General features: G+C 51.8%; 1 protein-coding gene across 1 annotated transcript; it reads left to right on the plus strand.

The window, feature by feature from the left end:
• Window positions 1-122: 122 nt before the first annotated feature.
• On the plus strand, window positions 123-18,199 carry ZDHHC19 (zDHHC palmitoyltransferase 19). Its single transcript, XM_088132206.1, has 9 exons — window positions 123-226; window positions 1,053-1,174; window positions 2,327-2,454; window positions 3,757-3,929; window positions 4,552-4,657; window positions 7,004-7,555; window positions 8,034-8,094; window positions 8,712-8,887; window positions 12,977-18,199. The coding sequence occupies exons 1-8, from the start codon at window positions 123-125 to the stop codon at window positions 8,840-8,842; spliced, it is 1,377 nt and encodes a 458-aa protein (XP_087988332.1). The 3' UTR covers window positions 8,843-8,887; window positions 12,977-18,199.
• The last annotated feature ends 1,396 nt before the right edge of the window (window positions 18,200-19,595 follow it).

The following is a 19,595-nucleotide window of genomic DNA, read 5'->3' on the forward strand; positions in this document are numbered from 1 at the left end:
CCCCCCCCCGGTCTCCTCCCCTCCACGGCCATTGTCCAGCCTCACCGCGGCAACTGCCTGGTTCCGTCCGATTAGGCCCCGCGGGGTGGTGTCCACAGCCTTCCGGGGTCTCTCCCCCAGCCATGGCGCCCAGCGGAGAGGGGTGCCCTTCCCTCTGTTCGGGACTCTTTGCCTCCTTCCACTTCAGCACCCTTTTGGGGCTGAGCTGCCTCTTTTTCACTTTCCCGTGAGTAGGGAGAAGCCGCGCACTCCCTCCAGCGGCCCGTGTGCCCACGATGTGCCCGATGGAGAGAGATTGGGCTGGCCATTTTCAAGCCAGGCATTCAGTTGGCAGGGCAGTTGGTCAGCCGTTGGGGTGGTGAAAGTTTCTTCTTCCTGTTCTTTTCTTCTTTTCACATTGCTATTTAATTTAATTTAATTTAATTTAATTTAATTTAATTTAATTTAATTTAATTTAATTCTATTCTATTCTATTCTATTCTATTCTATTCTATTCTATTCTATTCTATTCTATTCTATTCTATTCTATTCTATTCTATTTTAACAAATATTTGAAAGTGCAACCCCGAAACGGAGCAAAGAAAGAAAGAAAAGCAGAGAAAAGAAATAGAAAAGAGATTTAGTAGCTGTATAAACCCGAATAAGAATGTTCAGAGTAATCTTCGATTAGTGTGCATATCACGGGGATCGTGTCCCAACAAATCAGGCAAAATCTAGTTTTTGAGAAAGAAGGGATACTCAAACGGCCCCTGTGTGGAATTATAATCCATAAATGATTTCCAGGTTAAATTAAGTCCAGCATCAGATTTTTTTTTAATTTGAAGGTATTTTAGATGTTGATGCTGTGGTGTCGTTCTGGTTTAAGCCGTGTTTCTCAACCTTGGGAACTTTAAGACGGGTGGACTTCAACTCCCAGAATTCCCCAGCCAGCCCAGGAGTTGAAGTCCACCCGTCTTAAAGTTCCCAAGGTTGAGAAACATTGTGCTAAGGACAAGTTCCTCCTGTTGTTGTTCAGCATCTGGCGGACCCGCAACGTCCTTTGTTTTTCTCAGCTGCAGCTGGCTGGCCCTGAACGTCTCCTGGGCCTTTCCCGTCATCTGTGGCCACCTTCTTATCCCGACCATCCTCTACTTCTTCCTCACCAGTTTCACCGATACAGGAATTCTCCACAAAGGTAAACTAGAGATATTCTCCACGTGTTTCTTCCACATCTTGGGGTAATGTAGAAATACGTTCTAAACAAGCACCAGAAACTTTTGGGGAGGGGGGAGGGCAAGCAGCATTTCCGATTGTCTGTCCCACCCTTCTCCTCTCTGGTTGTTGCTGAAAGATCTCCAAATATCCACAGAATCACAGAATGCTGAACGGGACCTTTAAGGTCATCTAATCCAACCCACGCTCACGGCAGAAAGCTATTAAGCTACCCCCCCAACCGGAGGCCATCTGCCCCCCATTTGAAAACCTTCAGCAAGGGGAGTCCACTCCTGCTCTCGGGGCGCCCCTGTTCCACGGTTTACCCCCCTTTAGCCCCAGGAAAATTCAGCCGCTATCCTCAAAGAGGATGGGGAAGATGCACAAGGATTCTTCTGCCCAGGTGAGACCGTGGGAAGTCCAGATGTTGGCACAGCTGGTACCCAGCATTTCTTTAGGCCTGGGTTTGCTGGTTAGATTTATATCCAGCCTTTCATTCAGGAGCCCAAAGTGATGCGTGTGGCACTCCCTCTGCCTCATTTCTCTCCACAACAACCCTGCGAGGTAGCCTGGGCTGAGAGAGAATGGGATTGGCCGTTCTTCCACAGCTGTGGGCGGGCTTGAACCTGGCCCTCTCCAGGGCCAACCCAGCACCTTCACCCCTGCACCCAGCTGGCAGTGCCCTTGCAGGAAATACAGACTTGTCCTCGCCATCAGGGTGAGGAGCCAAGGGCGGTCTTCTCGCCCATGGGGTTTTCTGCTCCCATTTTAAAGCCACCCAAATTGGGGAGGGGGGCGCAGCTGCATCCGGTGTCGCTGAGTTGCGCTGTTCGACCTGGTGCTGTGCAAAAGGGCTTCCTTTCCCTGCCAAGACCCTCCCATCATCCAGTATCTCCTCTGACCCCTGATACCACAAGCGAGGGGGAAGTTCGTGCCCCCCTCCAACCTCTCCAGACCAGACCAAATGAAAATGCCCCCCTTTCATGTCTCCTCTTTGTCACCAGCTAAAGAGACCCCCATTTCTAAACTCCCCTCCTTCAGGGAAGACTCATTGCAGAAACTCCCCATGTTCGCCCTTGCAAATGCAAGGAAAGCCACTTTTCACACCCCTTGGTCTCCTTTCCTTCTGACCCAGGCATTGAAGAAGAGCTGGAGAACCAGGCCAACACCCTAGGGAGCCTCCAGCAACACTGGTGCAACAAATGCCAGCTGTACTGCTTGCCACACACTTTCCACTGTTCCTGGTGCAACACTTGTGTGGAGGTAAAGTATGGCTTGTCTGCACAAGCAAAACGTCTCCCCAGTCAAGCAGCAAAATCCACGTTGGTGAAATTTTCTTCCACCGTGGGTGTGTTTAATGCTTCTGTCTAGCTTACTGACCTGGGGTTTCCTGGTGGTCTCCCATCCAAGGACCCAGCCAGGTCTGAAGCTGCTAGCCAAAGCCGACCAGCTGCTGCCACCTGCTGTAACACGGCGTCATTCTTCCTCACGGCCTCTCCAGGCCACGATTTTCCTTGAACGTATCTTCCTGGCCAGTTTTCCAAAGATGGAAATTTAGGCTGTCTGAGTAGACTACCTATTGACTGCATTCGCACAATCTAATTGTCTACACTGGATCTAATTACTGAATTTACCCACGTTTTGGGCTTGTACAACATACTAAGCCGCAAAACTAAGCCATAAGATTAACCCTAACCAAGTTTAGCATGTGCAAACGCATTTGCTAGATCTCTGTCTGACCAGGTTAAGCAGCTGTTATGTGAACATAGCCATGACCAGACAAGATTCTGGCCCAAAGTAGCCTCCCTTCTGTTCAGCTGAAGTCTAAACCTTGGTTGTCTGATTCTGCTGCTGTTCTGGTCTCCTTGCAAACTCATGCGCTGGATTCACAAAGCACACCAAGCCCTAAACCAGGGTTAAGAAAATGCAATTGCTGTGCACGTAGAACGCGCCGTGCCTGAAGTCAATCCCACAATAGCTTGGTTCCCACAATCTCCTGCACCGCAAACTCCCCAAATTCGCTCCAGCCTAGTCCATGCATTGTGTGAACCAGCCACCATGGCCACGAAACACCCAATTTCATCCGGGCAGATGCCTGGACACAAGATGCGTCCCAAGATGCTTTGGAAAGAGGGAATTGCCTGTTGGTCATCTTCAGGCCTCACCTGGAAGACCAGCACCAAATCCCAACCCATGCTGCTAGACCTCATGAAATCACTGGAGCTACAATGCACTAACTTGCTGGGTTCAAACAACACACTGAACGAGGTCAGTTAGACCAAGCAGGTATGCTTGCACCATATGCTCGTTTAGCTGGTGTTAATCCTGGTTAGTTTGTGTGTATGGGCATGTCTCTGTGTTTATCTGGTTTAGCTTGTTGTGCGAACTCAGCCCTTTCGGCTCCTCTGTCCTTCAGTGTACGGTGCCAGTCCAGAAAAGGGGTTTAGTCAGTAGCCAGGTTAAGTGTGTTGTGTGAATGCAGGTGGGGGGCCCCAAAGGCCTGCTCCCTCTCCCCATAAGGGCCCCATGTCAACTCTTCCCCCCGCTTTCTGGGCTCCCGAGCAGGAATTCGACCATCACTGCATGTGGGTGAACAACTGCATCGGCTGCCACAACTTCCGCTTCTTCCTCCTCTTCGTCTTCTTCCTGACCAGCTACGACCTGGCCGTGCTCATCACCTGCCTCACCTACCTGGCGCTCAACACCCAGCAGCCCTTCGGCGTGGAAAAGATCTGCACGTATCCTTCGCCCGGCGCCCTCTGACGGCGCGCCTTGCCACCGGGCCCTTTCCTTATTTTGAAGCCTCCCTTTTCCCAAGTTGGAGCTTTCCAAGGGGGCTCAATGACCCCATTCGCCAGGGGCGGGGGGGTCCAAAAAGTCAAGATGGTGGCCATCTTTTAAAATCTTTTTTATATGATGCCTGTAAAAAACGGGGAGCTTCAATTGCATCATCTTGACTTTTTTTTCTCACAGCCTACGGACACCCTGCGCATACCCTCCACAGCCAGCGCGGCCTTTGGCCATGTTGGTTGAGGATGATGGGTATTGTTGCTCTGCACCAGGCAGAAGGCAGCTTGCTTCATGAAGTGCAAGTGCAAAATGTTGGTGCCCCTCTCCAGAGGGGGTGGGGGTGGGGGTGGTGTGTGTGGGAATCCATGCGCTGAAGCATATTCTCTCCAGGCAGATGTGGTATGAAGGTCATCTTCCCCCAGTTGACCACCGTCGGCCAGACTTCTGGAGCACTCCTTTATGTCCGTCTTTTCCAAACCGCGTCCCCCCAGGGCGCCCCCCCCAACTGCCCCCTCGCTCTAGCGCACCCTCTCTTCTCCACGCCAGGCCTTAACGGCTCCTCCGCGCCAGGGTGCTCCTGACCATCCCCGCGGGCTTTTCCCTCGTGCCGCTGCTCATCCTGCTGTCCCACCAGATCATCACCGTGGTAGCAGCTCAGGACTCGGGCAAGTTCAAGGTAAACGCCTTGCAGGCAAGGGGGAATCTTTTGGGGCGGGAGGGCAGCGCTTGGACAGGACCGCCAAGCTGCCAGGTCCGGCCTTCTGGAGCAAAGGGTGGGCATCCTTTTCAGGTCTGCGGGGCGCAAAGTTGCAGGCCACCGGGTTAGTGTGCACTGCCTCCCCCCGTTTACATGCCTGGCTCCTTTTCGCACACGCACACACACACAGACTATTTTTTCTGGCATATCCGCCTCTCTCTCTCCAAACCAGAGTTTCCTCAACTTTATCAACTTTAAGATGTGTGGACTTCAACTCCCAGAATTCCCCAGCCAGCCATGCCCCATGCTGGCTGGGGAATTCTGGGAGTTGAAGTCCACACATCTTAAAGTTGCCAAGGTTGAGAAACACTGCACTAGACCATGAAGGCTGTGGCAGGTGAAAGACCTTCCAAGACAGCTCTTTGAAAAAGGGGGGGGGGGAGATCATTATTTATGGGGGTTTTTTAGAGAAAACTGCTCCAGAAGGACCTCCTGGAGCTTTCATCATACGTCCCATGAGCAAAGCCATTATCCCAGTTAAGGCCGCAGCACGTCATGTTTGGATCTGATCCAAAAGCCTTTGTAAACTCAGAAAGCCCCCAGATCGCTTCCTGAGCCATGGGGTTGTCTGTGGAGGCCCTGATCCAAGGCCCCACGTTCGCCAAGCTGCAGTGGGCCCTCCGGAGATCGAATCCCAAACTGCACATTACTGTAACATCATCATCATCATTTTGGCCATTTGGGGTCATCTTTCATTTTTGCTCCTTTTGGTTCTCAGTACATTTTTGTTTCCAGGTTCATCATCTTCGAAAATGGGTTTATCTATCTATCTATCTATCTATCTATCTATCTATCTATCTATCTATCTATCTATCTATCTGTCTGTCTGTCTGTCTGTCTGTCTGTCTCTGTCTGTCCGTCCGTCCGTCCGTCCATCGTATTTCTATAGCCGCCCATCTCACAAGATGGTCCCAGGCTGCCTGTTCTTTTAGCCTCTGCCAAAGCTCAGCGATGACTCCGGCTGCCTTGGGCTTGACATCCCTGCATTTCAGATTTTCTTGCACGTGTGTGTGTGTGTGTGTGTGTTCCCCCCCCCCAATTTGCTCCAGGGGACGAATACATCCTCCGAATAAAGAAGTGAATGTTTGCCCCATCCCGTGCCTTTTTTCGCAGGCCCTGTCCTGTAGCCGGTCCTCAGCCTGGGAGAGTAATCTCTTTGCTTGGTGCAAGCTCCACGAAGCCAAGTAAGTCACGGCGGGGCGGGTGGAGGGTGGAGGAGGATTTAGGAGAACGTTAATCCTAATCGCTGCCTCTCGAACAATTCATAGCATGCAGTACGGCTGGGAAGGCTTTCCCGCCGGTTTCAAAAAGGCTCTGCGAGGCAAACGTGGCGCCTGTCTGCAGTTCATTAAAGCAGCTGCATCTTTTCCCTGAGAGCTTCCCGCCACCCTCTGTGGCTGCCACGTGATCCCAGGGAAAAAACAGCGCGGTTTTAAAGAGTTGCCACCAGGCACTACTTTCCTGCCTTCCTATGCTCTGAAACGCCTTTTTTGGAAGCCACTTGGAAGCCACGCACAGCCCACTTCCCCGGCAAAGTCTGGCAGCTGGAGCAGGACACAAAGTGGTTTACTGCTTTAGAGCGGGGATGAAGAAGCGTGTTCGCCCCATGCCGTCCGCAAATATATCCCAGTTCTGGGGTGGGTGCCCTTGAGCCAAGCTTGATTTTTCACCCAAACATACAGTGCAGTTTTCTTAGCATTATGGAAATGGTTTGCCGTTATCTTTTCTGATTTCTTGGTGGTCTCCCATCCAAGTAGTAATCAAGCCAAGGGCTGCTTGCTGTTGCCATCTAGTGTGAGTTTAAAAAATGGCTCCCAGGAGTTGGTGAATTCCTGTGGGCAACGCAGACAAGCCCCATCTCATTTTCTGGGCAATGTATGGAGCTGGTTTGCTCCTCTACAGTATTCCTCCAGGGAGTTTCTGGACTTCTGGTCTAGCCCTGAGATTTCCTGGTGAGATTTCCTGGTGGTTTCCCATCCAATTACTAAACCTGCTTAGTTTCTGAGTCCAGTCAAGCTGTGCCAGATTTGCTGGTAGGTACAGAAGCTGTTCAGTAGGTGTGCAAGGATCTGACCACTTGCCTCTGTACGTGGTTTTATTTCTTTTATTAGATCGCTCGCCTGCCTTTGTTTTGCACAACTCGAGGCAAGGTCCGTTCCAAACGCTCCCGGCTCCTCTTTTCCCCACCACAACAGCCCTGCGAGGTGGGCTGGGCTGACAGAGAGGGGCTGGCCCCCGGTCACCCAGCCGGCTTCCCTGCCCAAGGGAGGAGCAGAACTCGCGCTCTCCCGTTTCCAACCCGGGCCTTCCCCGCGACCCCCGCCCGGCTTCTCCGCCCAGCGCAACCTCGGCGCAGGCGGATGCCCTCCGCTCCCTCCCCGCGTCGCCCTGCCTCGGCCCCTGCTGGCCAGACCGTCGCCAGTGCTGGGGGCGATGGCGTGCCCCTCTTTCGCCCCTCCAGCCTCCCCAGGCCCCGGGGCGCCCGGCGTCCCGACCCGCGGGCGGGCAGGCTGGGAGACAGGTGAGGAGCGCAGCCGAGTCCGGACGCGCCCGCTGCGCCCTTCGCCTCGCCAGCCGCGCGTTGCTTCCCGCAGGCCCCGCAGCGGCTCCGCCCGGGCGCTCCCCAGAAGGACCGGTGCGAAGGCAGCCAAGAGCCCCCCGCCGCGCTGCGTTCTCTGGATCCGCCGCCCCGCCGCCCCGCCGCCGGACCGCTGCCGCGAGCAGAAGGCGCTGAAGGCCTGGGGCCACCTGGTCGCCGCGGTGGGCAGCCTCCTGCGCCCCAGTGCGGGCTCCCGGGCAGGAAGAGCCCGCGCGGAGGTGAGGCTGGAGCTCCGCCGTGGCCGGAAAGCGGGCGGAGGGGCGGGCGCGTGATGCCTTTGTCCAGGCAAAGGCGGTCGTAGGAAAACTCGTTCTGCAGCTTTTTCCCAAGGTTTTCCTGGTGACCCAGCGCAGCCCCCGACGGACGGGGCCCAAACGTTTGGCCCCGTTTTTGGTCACGGGGAATTAGGACTTGAGCAGAGCAGCGATGTGCGGGCTGAGTGCGTTTCTCAAAGAAGGCCAAAACGGACTCGCCCTAAATGGGTGGTTTGGTGCCAGCTTTGGCAGGGTGGCCTCCGGGCCGGTCGAGGGTCCCGGGATCTCTGTGTCCCCTGAGGTCGGAAAGGCCAGAGCCGGCTCTGCCCCTCTTCCTTCTGCAGACAAGCCAGGCCTGCTCAGCGTGCACTTTGGTGCCTGGAGGGGATCAGAGGGAATTTGGGGGACTTTTCCATGGTTTTTATTTTGTTTTCCCTGGCAGGGTAGCAAGCAGGGAATCACCTGGCAACCGAAGGCCAAAGACCGGAGTGTGGAGATTGCGAGTGAGTCGAGAAGGTCCCGCGAACTGCCCTGGGGGAGGAGGGGGTTGGGGGGCACCAAGCTCAGCAACCAGCAAAGGCTGAGCAGGGGGCCCAGAGAGGAGGATGGAGTAGGAAAGGGCTGGGAGGGGAGATTTTAGGGGTAAATGCTTGGGGGGGGGGGCAAAATGCAGTCCCCAGCCTTCCTTTTGGTAGTTCTCTGAACTGACCTTGATCACAAGGGCTGAAAACTGACCGCAGTTGCCCATCATCTTGGGGGGGGGCATTGCATCTACACTGTAATGTCAGCCTAAAATGGGCATGCTCCTTTGCAAAACTAAAGACCCCCCCAAAAAAACTTCCCTTCCCTTTCACCTGCCAAAAGGTTGCCCTCCCCCCATTCATTCTGGGGGTGCCCCATAACCCCTCAGTCCCCAGCATCTCAACTCCCAAAGGGAGCCAGAAGAGCAGACCCCCCAGCCCAGACCCACAGAAGGCGCTGGCTCGCCTCATGTTCTCTGCCACTTAAAGGGCCCCCGTCCAGCCCCAGCACGAGGTCAGATTGTGGGGCAGAACGTAGTCTTGTCTTCACCAGCCCTGGCACAGCAGGAGGGTAACTTGGCGCTCCTGTTCCCTGCCAGTCCCCGATATCCTGGACTCTGCAGAGAAGCCAGACGCCAAGCAGGAGCCCCACTGGAAGGGCCAGATTCACGGCAGCAGGCGGGCCCCTTCGTCCCCCACAGCCATGCTGCTGTCTGTGTCCGACATCTGAAGGCCATCCTGAAGGTCGCACCTTTGAAATTTGATCCAGTTTAATGTAATTTAATTTAATTTGTCATGGGAATCTGGGCTCAATCAATGCGCTGCTTTTCTGCCTCCGCTGTGGCTTCTTTGTCTGGTCTGTCCATTTGCGGGGGGGGGGGGGAGCGTGGGCGTGCGCATCTGTGTGTGTATGTGTGTGTGTGTGTGAACCGTTTAAGGAAAGGGTAGGCTGATGGGTCAGAATTCAGCTCCTGCAGCAAAGCGCAGGAGGGCATCTTTCCGGAGGCCTCCTGAGTTTTGGTTTGAGAAAACAGCTGTATTTATCCCACATGCTTCACCAAGCCAGATCAGGGCCTAGCAAGTACATTCAAACAATAGGCTACCAGGATAGGATAGGGTTAAACTAGGTTTGTCTGGGGAGGAGCTGAGCAGGTCGTATAAATCCAGCCCACTTGCTGAATTTAGAGTTGCCTGTATTGTATAAATCAGTGTTTCTCAAATTTGGCCACTTGAAGATGGGTGGACTTCAACTCCCAGGATTCCCTAGCCAGGATCACTCTGGGAGTTGAAGTCCACCCATCTTCATTCTGGGAGTTGAAGTCCACCCATCTTCAAGTGGCCAAGTTTGAGAAACACTGGTATAGATCCAGAGGAGGGGTTAACTCAGTTGCCAGGCTGAGGGTGCTGTGTGAATGCACCCATGGAAAGCAGGTCCAGGCTGAGTCAGATCCAGCCTGCCATTTGTCCCAGTGGGCCCTCCGACGCATGTTATAGAAAAGTCACAGGCAGGACACCCAGGCATCTTGCATAACCACCACACGCACCAAGCGTGTAAGTCACGGAGTTGGTGCTGTGACGTCCCAACACACGTTTCATCCCTTCCAGACCCCGATGGCAGGACACGTCCCTCCTCCGCTCTTGGACCCAAGCAAAACAGATTGGTTGCCTTCATCCCCCACGCTGAACTAAGGACAACAATAAACCGCCATCTCTGGCCTCCTCAAAGCAAATAAGCCATTATAATGCTTTGACGTGGTATGGTCAGAAAAATTCAAGGTGGCAGCTGTGACAATACAATGGAAGTTACGCTGATTTTGATGCATGTCAAAGGTAAGCAGAACTTCCATTGCACCATCATGCTGCCATCTTGACTTTTTTGACCTCCCCGGACATCCCTGTACCCAACCCCATTGTAGCCTAATCTAACATGTTGTGGAAACTTACTATATGTCCTTCACCCTTTTCTCATTTGACTCCTTCCAATCCACTATGACTCTTGGTGACTTCATAGAGAAACCTTAATACACAGGTGGTCTGTCGCTGCCTTCTTTCAGTTCCCCATCTAGTCCATAATCCTGGGATTTCCTTGTGGTCCCCCATCCAGCAGGCCTGACCAAGTTGCCAAGTTTGAGAAACACTGGTGTAGATCCAGAGGAGGGGTTAACTTTTCGAGACTAGCCAAAGGTTGGCTAAACTGTCCCAAGTTATCAAACCCCAACTGTTGTGTTCATATAACATTGCTCAAACAAACAAAAATACAGCGTTACCATCTGGCATTAACATATGCCCTGGCACCCACACTCTAGAACATCACCCCTCCTGAGATCAGGCTGGCCCCCAACCCTGCTGGCCCTCCGCCGGGCCTTGAAGACCTGGTTCTGTGCTCAAGCCTGGGGCCCCAGGTGCTGACGGAGCCCATCTCCAGGTGGGGTGGAGGGCTGTTTTTATGACTTTTCCAGTTGCTGGGTGCTTTATTTTTTGTATCTGCGTATATTTTTTACTTATGTCAATGTTGTGAGCTGCCCAGGGTGATGTCCTCGAGATGGACAGGCGTATAAATTGAATAAATAAATAAATATGTGAAGAGGAATATGGAGATGAACTTGAAGGAGGCATGCAAGAACGGTTAAATTAACATCGGCTCCGTCCTGAGAAAGAAGAGCAGGCTTGAAAGAAACTCGAGCTAGCCTCACCTTGATTCTCTTTACTATAACAGAGGAAAAGTCTGCCAGCCTTTCAGGATTCTGGTATTCATCCTGACCACAAAAATGTGGACTTCCATTCTTTGCAGGGGCTGTTTCCTGACCTGGCCTGCCTCGCAGGGCTGACACTCTGTTCACCGATGTATTTATTCCCTTTTATCTCCCTCTCCCTCCAGGCAGTACGCCTTGTTCTCTGCTACTTCCACTGGTGAGAAAAAGTGCCCTGAAAATCAAACTCAATTCCTGGTGACCCATACAGTTTTCTTGGGAACAACATGGAAGTGTTTTGCCCTTGCTAAGGGCATGTTTCTGATTTTTTTTTTTTAAATTGTAACATTAGTCCACAGCCCCAAGTGGCCTCCCATCCAAGCATTAAGTCAATCCAACGGAGCAGTTTCTCTCCGTAAGGATTTTAGTGCCATTTTTTGCTTTGCCAGTAGGGGGCAACATCTGCTCAAAGGTCTTTCGCTCTCTGAACCCTCCATTCTTTTGCATACTCAAAGCTGGTTGCATCCTGCTTTTTTATTATTTAAATAAAACTGCATCATAAATGTGCAGCTTTTCTCTTAGTTATACGTGAAGGAGCTAACCCTACATTTAAAAAATCCTTCCTGTAACACAAAGGTGGCCTGGATCCACCTAACCTGTTTATCCTGTTTACTGAAGTCCCCCAACTAGGTTTTTCCCTAACCTGGTGAAGTGTTCAAACCGAGATACTGAGTTTTCATGTGACACAGCCACAGTTAACTTAACGATGTGCTGTGTTCTGTGTTTGCATAACACAGCAAACCATATGCTAACCACATTGGCTAGATATGCCCAAGTCATGCCTCTGGGCATGGACTTCAGGGACATCTTATAATGAAGCTCTCCCTTAATACTGACCAGTCAACCTCTCTAGATTAAGTCTACAAAAGACTTTGAGCTTAAGATGTTGGACCAGAAGCTGAGAGGTCCACATTCAGCTCCACTCTCAGCCATGGATATTTGCTAGGTCACATCATGCAGTCATTCTCTCTCCTAACCTACCTTATAGGGTTGTTGTGTGGAAGAGGGAGGACTGGCTATGCCATCTTGAGTTTCTAGAGGGAAGGTGACTATAAATCTAACAAATAAGTAATTTGATTAAAACAGATCTTCAGCCTTCTGAAATGTAACCTGCTTCATTATCTTTTAGGGAGAAATGATGCAAGAGATCTTGTGAAGAAGCATTTCTGTTTAATCCACTAGGACAGGGTTTCTCTGGCTGGGGAATGCTGGGAGGGGAATGCTTGCTGGGGAATTCTGGGAGTTGAAGCCCATGCATCTTAGAGTTGCTGAGGTTGAGAAGCACTCCGCTAGAACACAGTTGGAACTTCAGCAAAGAACAGGAAAAAATTACTACATTTTGGTTTGATTTCTTTTTACCCTAGGTTTATCTTGGATAAGCCTAGATGGCCACTAGATGGCATCAAATCAATGCAGAATAACGTTTCTGCTGCCATCTAGTGGTAGCAAGATGTTTTGCAGTGCAGGTGGTTTCAACCTCCTTGTTGCCAGGATTCTCACCAGCTACCCAATGACAATCAGTATTTCAATAGAAGAGAATATGGGTAGTTCAGGGTTATTTGGCCCTTGGTGCTCTCTGAGCTTGGTCGTTTGCTTGCAGACGTTTCATTACCCAACTAGCAATATCATCAGGGCTAATGAGTGTGGTGTTGGCATTCAGACAAGACAGCCATCAATAGACACATAGAGACAAACCACATTGACACACCATTCCAAAGAGTCAATAAAAAAGCTAAGAAGGAAACAAGAAGACCAGAACACAACCTCTCCAGCAGCCAATGCCCGAATAAGCAGGGATTAACCCCAGGCAAACCATCTAGCAGAAAACAACACCCTAATCAAGGAACTACCAGGGAGAAAACCTCACCCCCACCAACAACGGCAGGGCAAGCGACTGTATAGAAACAGGGAGCAAACCCCACCCTCCCTAGCACTGATGACGAGGTTACTTAGTTGGGTAGCAAAATGTCTGCAAGCAAACCCCCAAGCTCAGAGAGCACCAAGGACTCCACAGCTCTCTTCCTCCTGGATCTTGACTTTCAACGTTGTTACGGCTTGATCCCTATGTTGTGGCTAGTTCCTTGTCCTCAGCTACTCTGAACTTTGCTTTTCAGCCACCCTTGCCTGCTACCTGAACGCTGGGCTTGACTTGGGCAAAGTTTCTTTCCCAGAATTGAGCCTGTGAGGGAAATGGTCTTGTCGGTGCCTCTTCCTGATGGATGGGGAATTCCAAGCGCTCCTGGCAGGATGATTCGAACCGACAGGGCAAGGAGTCCACCCTGGTCAGGGAAGTGACCTCAAGGGAGCCAGGCCCAACAGAACAACAGCTTCCTTTTGGCACAGCCCAGCGCCCAGAGCAAACAATGCGTTCATCTCGGCTGCAAGGGCACTTGGGATCCTTTTCAGTCCTCTGCTGCTCTGACGAGCGGGACCTCTTCGTCTTCTTTTCTCCCTTCGGCTTCGTTGGAACGTTGTTTGCGTGCCATTTGAGATAAAAGCCCCCTTTCTTGGACAGAGTGAGATGAAGATGGCTGATTGTAGGGCTGGGAGCGCTTGCACTCCGTGGCACCGTGGCATGATGGGGGGACTCAGAAACGTCTGAAAAGCCGGAGTGTCCCATCCAAGGAAGTGATGGTGTAGAGGTGGCATGGGACCCAAGACTCAGCCCACGGGGTAGGCCAGTGCCTTGGCCTGCATAGCTCCTCCTTCACACAGTGCACAGTTTGCACTGGTGCACAGCAGTGGATGGATGATGTCCCATTGACCTCTCTGGGAAAGATCCCCTTTTGTCTGATGAAAGATGAATTTGATGACATCTGTAAGGAAGGACGACGTCCCCTGAAGGCAACCTTTGGGTCTTCCCAGAGAGCTCCCTTCGTTAGCAAGAGTTGTAGCTTGGGGTACTTCTTGCTGGCCACCCCAAGAGCTGAACCTCTCGGCGCAGTTCAAAAAATATCCCAGAGCTGGTGAGTTGTCTCCTGATACATACTGATGCTCACGGTGGGCCATAAACTCAACCCACCCTGGATTTGCCTTGGCTGCGTCCTCCCAACACGCGAAGCTTCAGAACCCACGATGGATAAAGCTTGTAACCCTTTTTCTTATGCTCAGCCATGACAGGCATTGGTGACTTGCGCTCAGGTGACAGTGACAAGAACCTGGTGCCTCTACCTGAGGACGGAAGGAGGGTGAGACCTGCCATTGGCTGTTCACCAACCAATCAGCTCCCTCGGGTGTTGCTCTGCCTCCCGTGAGGATGAGACCTTTTGGTCGTCTTCTGCAAACTGCAAACGCTGCGTTCCCACAACATGGTGAACCTGCTCATTAAATTAACCCATTTTCTGGCTTCACCAGCTAACCTAATAGTCTGGGTTTGCACAACAGACTGAATCACAGAAGTCTAACCAAGGTTTGCACTAACAGCACTTTGTACAGGATGCAGCCGCGAAGGTCTTTAAGCAAGTCGGCGTGTTTAACCAAGGAAGTTTCACAATGTGCTAAGCTGGCCTTGGTGTGCTGCCCTTTTGATTACTTTACGGGTCAGTCTTTGTGAGTTCAGAAAAAGCTAATTCAGGAAGCAGGTTAAGCATATCATGTGAAAATGTCAAAGTGTCATCATGGCCTGTTTGGGGTTTAATTGGTCCAACCAAGTTTTGCAATGATGACCCAGGCTGATTGATCGATTATATGGCATTGAATTGGTCTTGAGTGTAAATAAGCCAATAGATAGATTTTCTCCAAGAGTTTCAGTCCCCAACTTGGCCCTTTGGGTCTTCAGCGATGCCCCATCACTGCAGTAACTGAGTCTCTCCACCTTGCTGCTGCTCGTCCTCTTCCTCCCACCTTTCCTTGTTTGGGAAGGCTGAGGCTGCATCTCCAGCACGTCTAGGGGGCTCCAGAGAGCTTCAGAAGCACCAGGCCAAGCCAGGTCTAGCTCTCTCCCAGAAAGGTCCACTCCCATTCTTAGCTATCTGGGCAACTGAGGATTTTACCCCCAGCTCCTAAACAATCCACAGCTTTGGGAACTGAGGGTAGAAATCTACTACCTTGAATGGCAAGTAAAATGTTGAAATGGCGTACAGCTGGATGTCAGGAGGGCAGGGCAGGGCAGGGCAGGGCAGGGCAGGGCAGGGCACAGGGAAAAGTAGGAAGCTCAGGGAAAGAAAATTGAAAGCCTAAAATTTAAAACCCGGAGTGCAAATGTATACATAGACCTGGACTGCAGGATCTGTTACTGCTTTGCAATAAAATAACCCATCCCAAATTGTATCCAAGTCCCCCACCTAGTAAACCGGTTTCTATATCAAAAGTCTGAGGGTGTGAAGAACTGAGAACTCCAACCGTTGCAAGGGGAAGGTGGATGTGGGGTGCCCACCGTTGAGCTACTAAAGCAAGTTGCTCAGGATTGACAAATTGATTAAATTGGGCCAGTCGCTTTTGAAAGCCACAGGGTCACCAGAGTGGGAAGCAAACGAGAGGCCTTTATGGATGATGAACTGGAACTGATGATGGGAACTGCAGAGAAGCAGACCCAAGCAGCGTTTCTCAGCTTCAGCACCCTTAAGATGTATGGACTTCAGCTCCCGGAATTCTGGAAGTTGAAGTCCACCCATCTTAAAGCTGCTGAGGCTGAGAAACGCTGATGAAGAGAATCTTCTTCTGGCAACAGGAGAAGCAGCCTTGGGGGCAGAGAGAGGGAGGGTGCTTTTGACTCACTGGCCCTGCTCCCACACCACGAGAGGCCCTTCGGGCACCCTGTTCCCACGACCCAGCCTTCTCCTTTTGCAGCCCGCAGACGCTAAGACGACGTGACATTTCTCGGACGGCAGCGAGGACCAGCGTTTCTGTCCTCCCAGCTGCATCGCCTTCCTCCCCGCCCCACGACGGAGATGGAAAATTAAGAAAAAAATTATGAGGAAAGGCAGCGTTGTGGACTCGTTCAGAGCAGGGGGGAGTGACATTTCTGCTCATTTTTGAGAGAGTCATCCTGATGTAGTAAGGACTGAAACTGGCATATTGATGTAGGGGCTAAAGAAGCCCCCCCCCCAACTTTTTGCAGGGCTCCTCTAGGACTTCCCCTGGAGTTCAGGAGAGCGAATTAACTCTTTTGGTTAGCAGCTTTCAGGGCGAGGCAGTCGGATTATTTATGGCATGAATTCAATTTAGAGGCTTCCAGGGCTCCAGGCGGCTTTCACAGATGCACGACTAGGTTAGGTCTAAATCTAACTGCTGGGGGGTAGTTGAATGGGCCTGCTGGATTTTCCCACAAGGCCCTAACCTTCTCTTTCTAAACATGTTCCCAGGAATGAGGCCAATGGCTGCATTCACACAACCCACTTAACCCCTTTTCTGGATTGGCGCAGGGACTTCATGCACAGCACATTGAAGCCACCGCCATACCCAATGGAGACTGATGTCCTGTCCTGGTAAAGAGAAGCAAGTAGAGCCCTGCTATTTTACTTGGGAAGGAAAAGAGGGTCTGCTTGCACCACTCTGCATTTGGGCAATTGAAATGCAGCAGTCTTCCTTTTCTTTACTGCATTGTTACCATGAGGAGAACCAGGGATGATGCCGGCTATTCGCCAGTTTCCCTGCACCTGTCAGTTTCAATCCGTTCTTGCCACCAGGAAATGCAACAGCTCAGCAACTAGCCTACTTATCCAGCTCTGCGGGACCAAGATAGTTGCACAGTGACATCAAGATCTGTCAGTCTCCTCTTTGGAGGCAATTTCTTCCCTGGCGTCTCCATCATCGTCCATGCAAACTCTCTTGTTCACATCAACCTACATGATTTGCACAATGACGCCTTCGCACATATGACAGAGCATGCTTCAGCTGTGGCTAGGAAGACCTTTGCATACTCCATCTGATGTGCACCCTTTCCTAGATCAGGGGGCCCTTCAGACAGCCACTCATGCCTTGGTCACCTCATGGCTTGACTACTGCAATGTGCTGTACGCGGGGCTGCCCTTGAAGACCACCCAGAAGCTTCACCTGGTCCAGAATACAGCAGTGTGGGCAGTGACCGGCCTGCTCCAGTAGGCCCATGTAACACCTCTGCTTCATGAGCTGCACAGGATGCCAATTTGCTTCTGGGTGTGATTCAAGGTGCTGGTTGTTACCTATAAAGCCCTAGGCGGCATAGGCCTGGTTACCTGAGGGACCGCCTGTCTCCTATAGCATCTGCCTGGCCAATTCAATCCTGCAGGGTTGGCGCGCTCCACCTGTCAGGACCCTGGAAGCACACCTCGTCTGTAGCAGCGCCTGCCCCCTGGAATGAGGTTGCCCCCAAGATCCGGATGGCCCCCGCCCTACAGGTATTTCAAGGTGCCCTGAAGATGCAGCTTGTTTCTTCTGTGGGTTTTTGTGTGTGTGCTGCTTCTTTGATTTTAAACGTTTTTAACCATTTGTAAACCACCCAGAGTGGCTGGAAGTCAGGCAGCTTATTAATTTAATACATTATTGTTATTGTGCCTACTGAGAGGGGGCATGGCAAAGGCTTACACGGTGATCTTGTCTGCATGAGAAGACAACAGCCCCAGAACCCATCCTTGTAACAACCCTGCACCTTTCGTTTCTGGTTTTCTCAGTCAGCTCCGAGTCACAGTAGGAGTCGGCTTCCTCTTTCCCAGGAACTTTGATTTGGAGCTTACATTTTTAATCGTTTTTGCTAAGCCTGAAAGCAGCAGGCCAAGCTGTTTTTTAGTTCATTTCCTCCTTGGTATGAAGTGATCCCGTCTGTCCCGCAGCAGAAGAAGACTCCAAACCTGGAACTGAATAGGACCAAATTCGGATGGTGCATAAAAATGGGGCGGGGGTGGCGGGGAAAGGATGACATCAGCAATGGGCTGGATCTGGGACTGCGGAGAACAAGGCTTTGTTTTAAATTGTTTTGCTTTAATTGCACACTGCCCAGAGTCACAGCCGTGAGATGGCGGCTATCAAAATTAGATAAATTAAATTAAATTTTTAGTTGTATCAATGCAGCATTTGCAACTGCTTCCAACAGACAACTGGCCTTTTGCATCCCTTTCATGTCGTCATCGTTCCTCCCCATCTGTAAGGAAGCAGCAATCCGGCTTACGTTTTCCTTCGCAGACTTTTTCAGTGACATCAAACTGGCGTCTTATCAGGAGTGGGGGGGGGGGAATGGGGCCAAGATCTGCACAACAGCCGACAGACCATTGTGATACCGGCTCCCACAGAGTATTTTATTTTATTTATTTGTTTATATTTCAAATTTAGATACCGCCCATCTCACAAAAGGAGACTCTGGGCGGTTCACAACAGAACGGCAATAAATATTAAAATACAATAAAAACAATAAAAATAGAATAAAAACCAAACACATACACAAATAACATCTTCCAAGATGTTGATGGTCAGTAAGATGTTAACACGTGGGAGCATCTTCAAGGTGCCAGCCACACCCAGAGTTGGTTGCCCCTTTTCTTGTCCCATGCCAGTTGGCAGAGCCAGGTCTTGACTGCTTTCCAGAAGGACAAGAGACTTGGGGCCTGCCCCACCTCTGGGGGGAGAGTATTTCATGGGGGGGGCCACGGCAGAGAAGGCTCTCCTTCTGGGCCCCGTCAGTCGACATTCTTCCATCAAATTCTTCCATTCTTCCATCTTCGAGCAGGAGCCGTGAGTCCAGGAGGACCCCCAGGTTACGCACTGGGTCTGTCTTGGGCAGTGTGACCCCATCCAGCACAAAGATGGTAAAGTCCCGGATACAGAGGAGCCCCAACCCACAGCCACTCCATCTTACCAGGGTTCAGCTGGAGCCTGTTGGTCCCCGTCCAGGCCCCCACAGCCTCCAGGCACCGCGAAAGGGCGGTCACGGCATCACTCAGATCACCAGGGATGGAGATGTGTAACTGGGATCATCCGCATACTGATGATACCTCATCCCGTGATGGTGGATGATCTCACCCAGTGGCTTCGTGTGGATGTTAAAGAGGAGCGGGGAAGGCACCGAGCCCTGTGGCACCCCACAGAGGAGGGGCCGGGGATGGGACCTCTCGCCCCCCATCACCACCGATTGGGACCGGCCTTGGAGGAAGGAGGTGAACCAGCGCAGAACTGTGCCACCCAGCCCCAACTCCTGCAGCCGACCCAAAAGGATACCATGGTCGATGCTATCGAAAGCTGCCGAGAGGTCAAGAAGAGCCAGGATGGATGCTCTACCCCCATCCCGCTCCCCCCAGAGATCATCCAAGCGTGCGACCGATGCTGGTTCAGTCCCAAATCCGGGCCTGAAACCCGACTGGAAAGGGTCCAGGTAATCCGTTTCATCCAGGGTCCTCTGGAGCTGCAACGCCACCCCCTTCTCAACCACCTTCCCTAAAAGGGGAAGGTGAGAGACTGGCGAAAATTGTCCAGTACGGTGGGATCCCATGATGGTTTCTTGAGGAGGGGGTGCACCAGTGCCTCTTTAAAGGCCGCTGGAAACGCTCCCTCTCTCGAGGATGAATTCACCATCGCCTGGACCCACCCACACGTCACCCACCGAGCTGCCTTGACCAGCCAGGAGGGGCATGGATCTAACCGACAGGTGGTGGCATCTACAGCCCGGAGGACCCTGCCCACTTCCTCAGGTCCAACAGGGTCAAACTGTTCCCAGATAACAGGGTAAATATCAGGGTAAGGTAATGCCCCACGCTTGGCATCCAACTGGGAATGGATCCAAGTGATTTTATCCTCCAGATGCCCAGAAAACTCCTCCACGTGGCC

The sequence above is a fragment of the Python bivittatus genome, unplaced genomic scaffold (genome assembly GCF_059951505.1).
Source record: "Python bivittatus isolate LINGU-HERP-01145 unplaced genomic scaffold, Pbiv_v1 ctg000980_np1212, whole genome shotgun sequence".
Lineage (NCBI taxonomy): Eukaryota > Metazoa > Chordata > Lepidosauria > Squamata > Pythonidae > Python > Python bivittatus.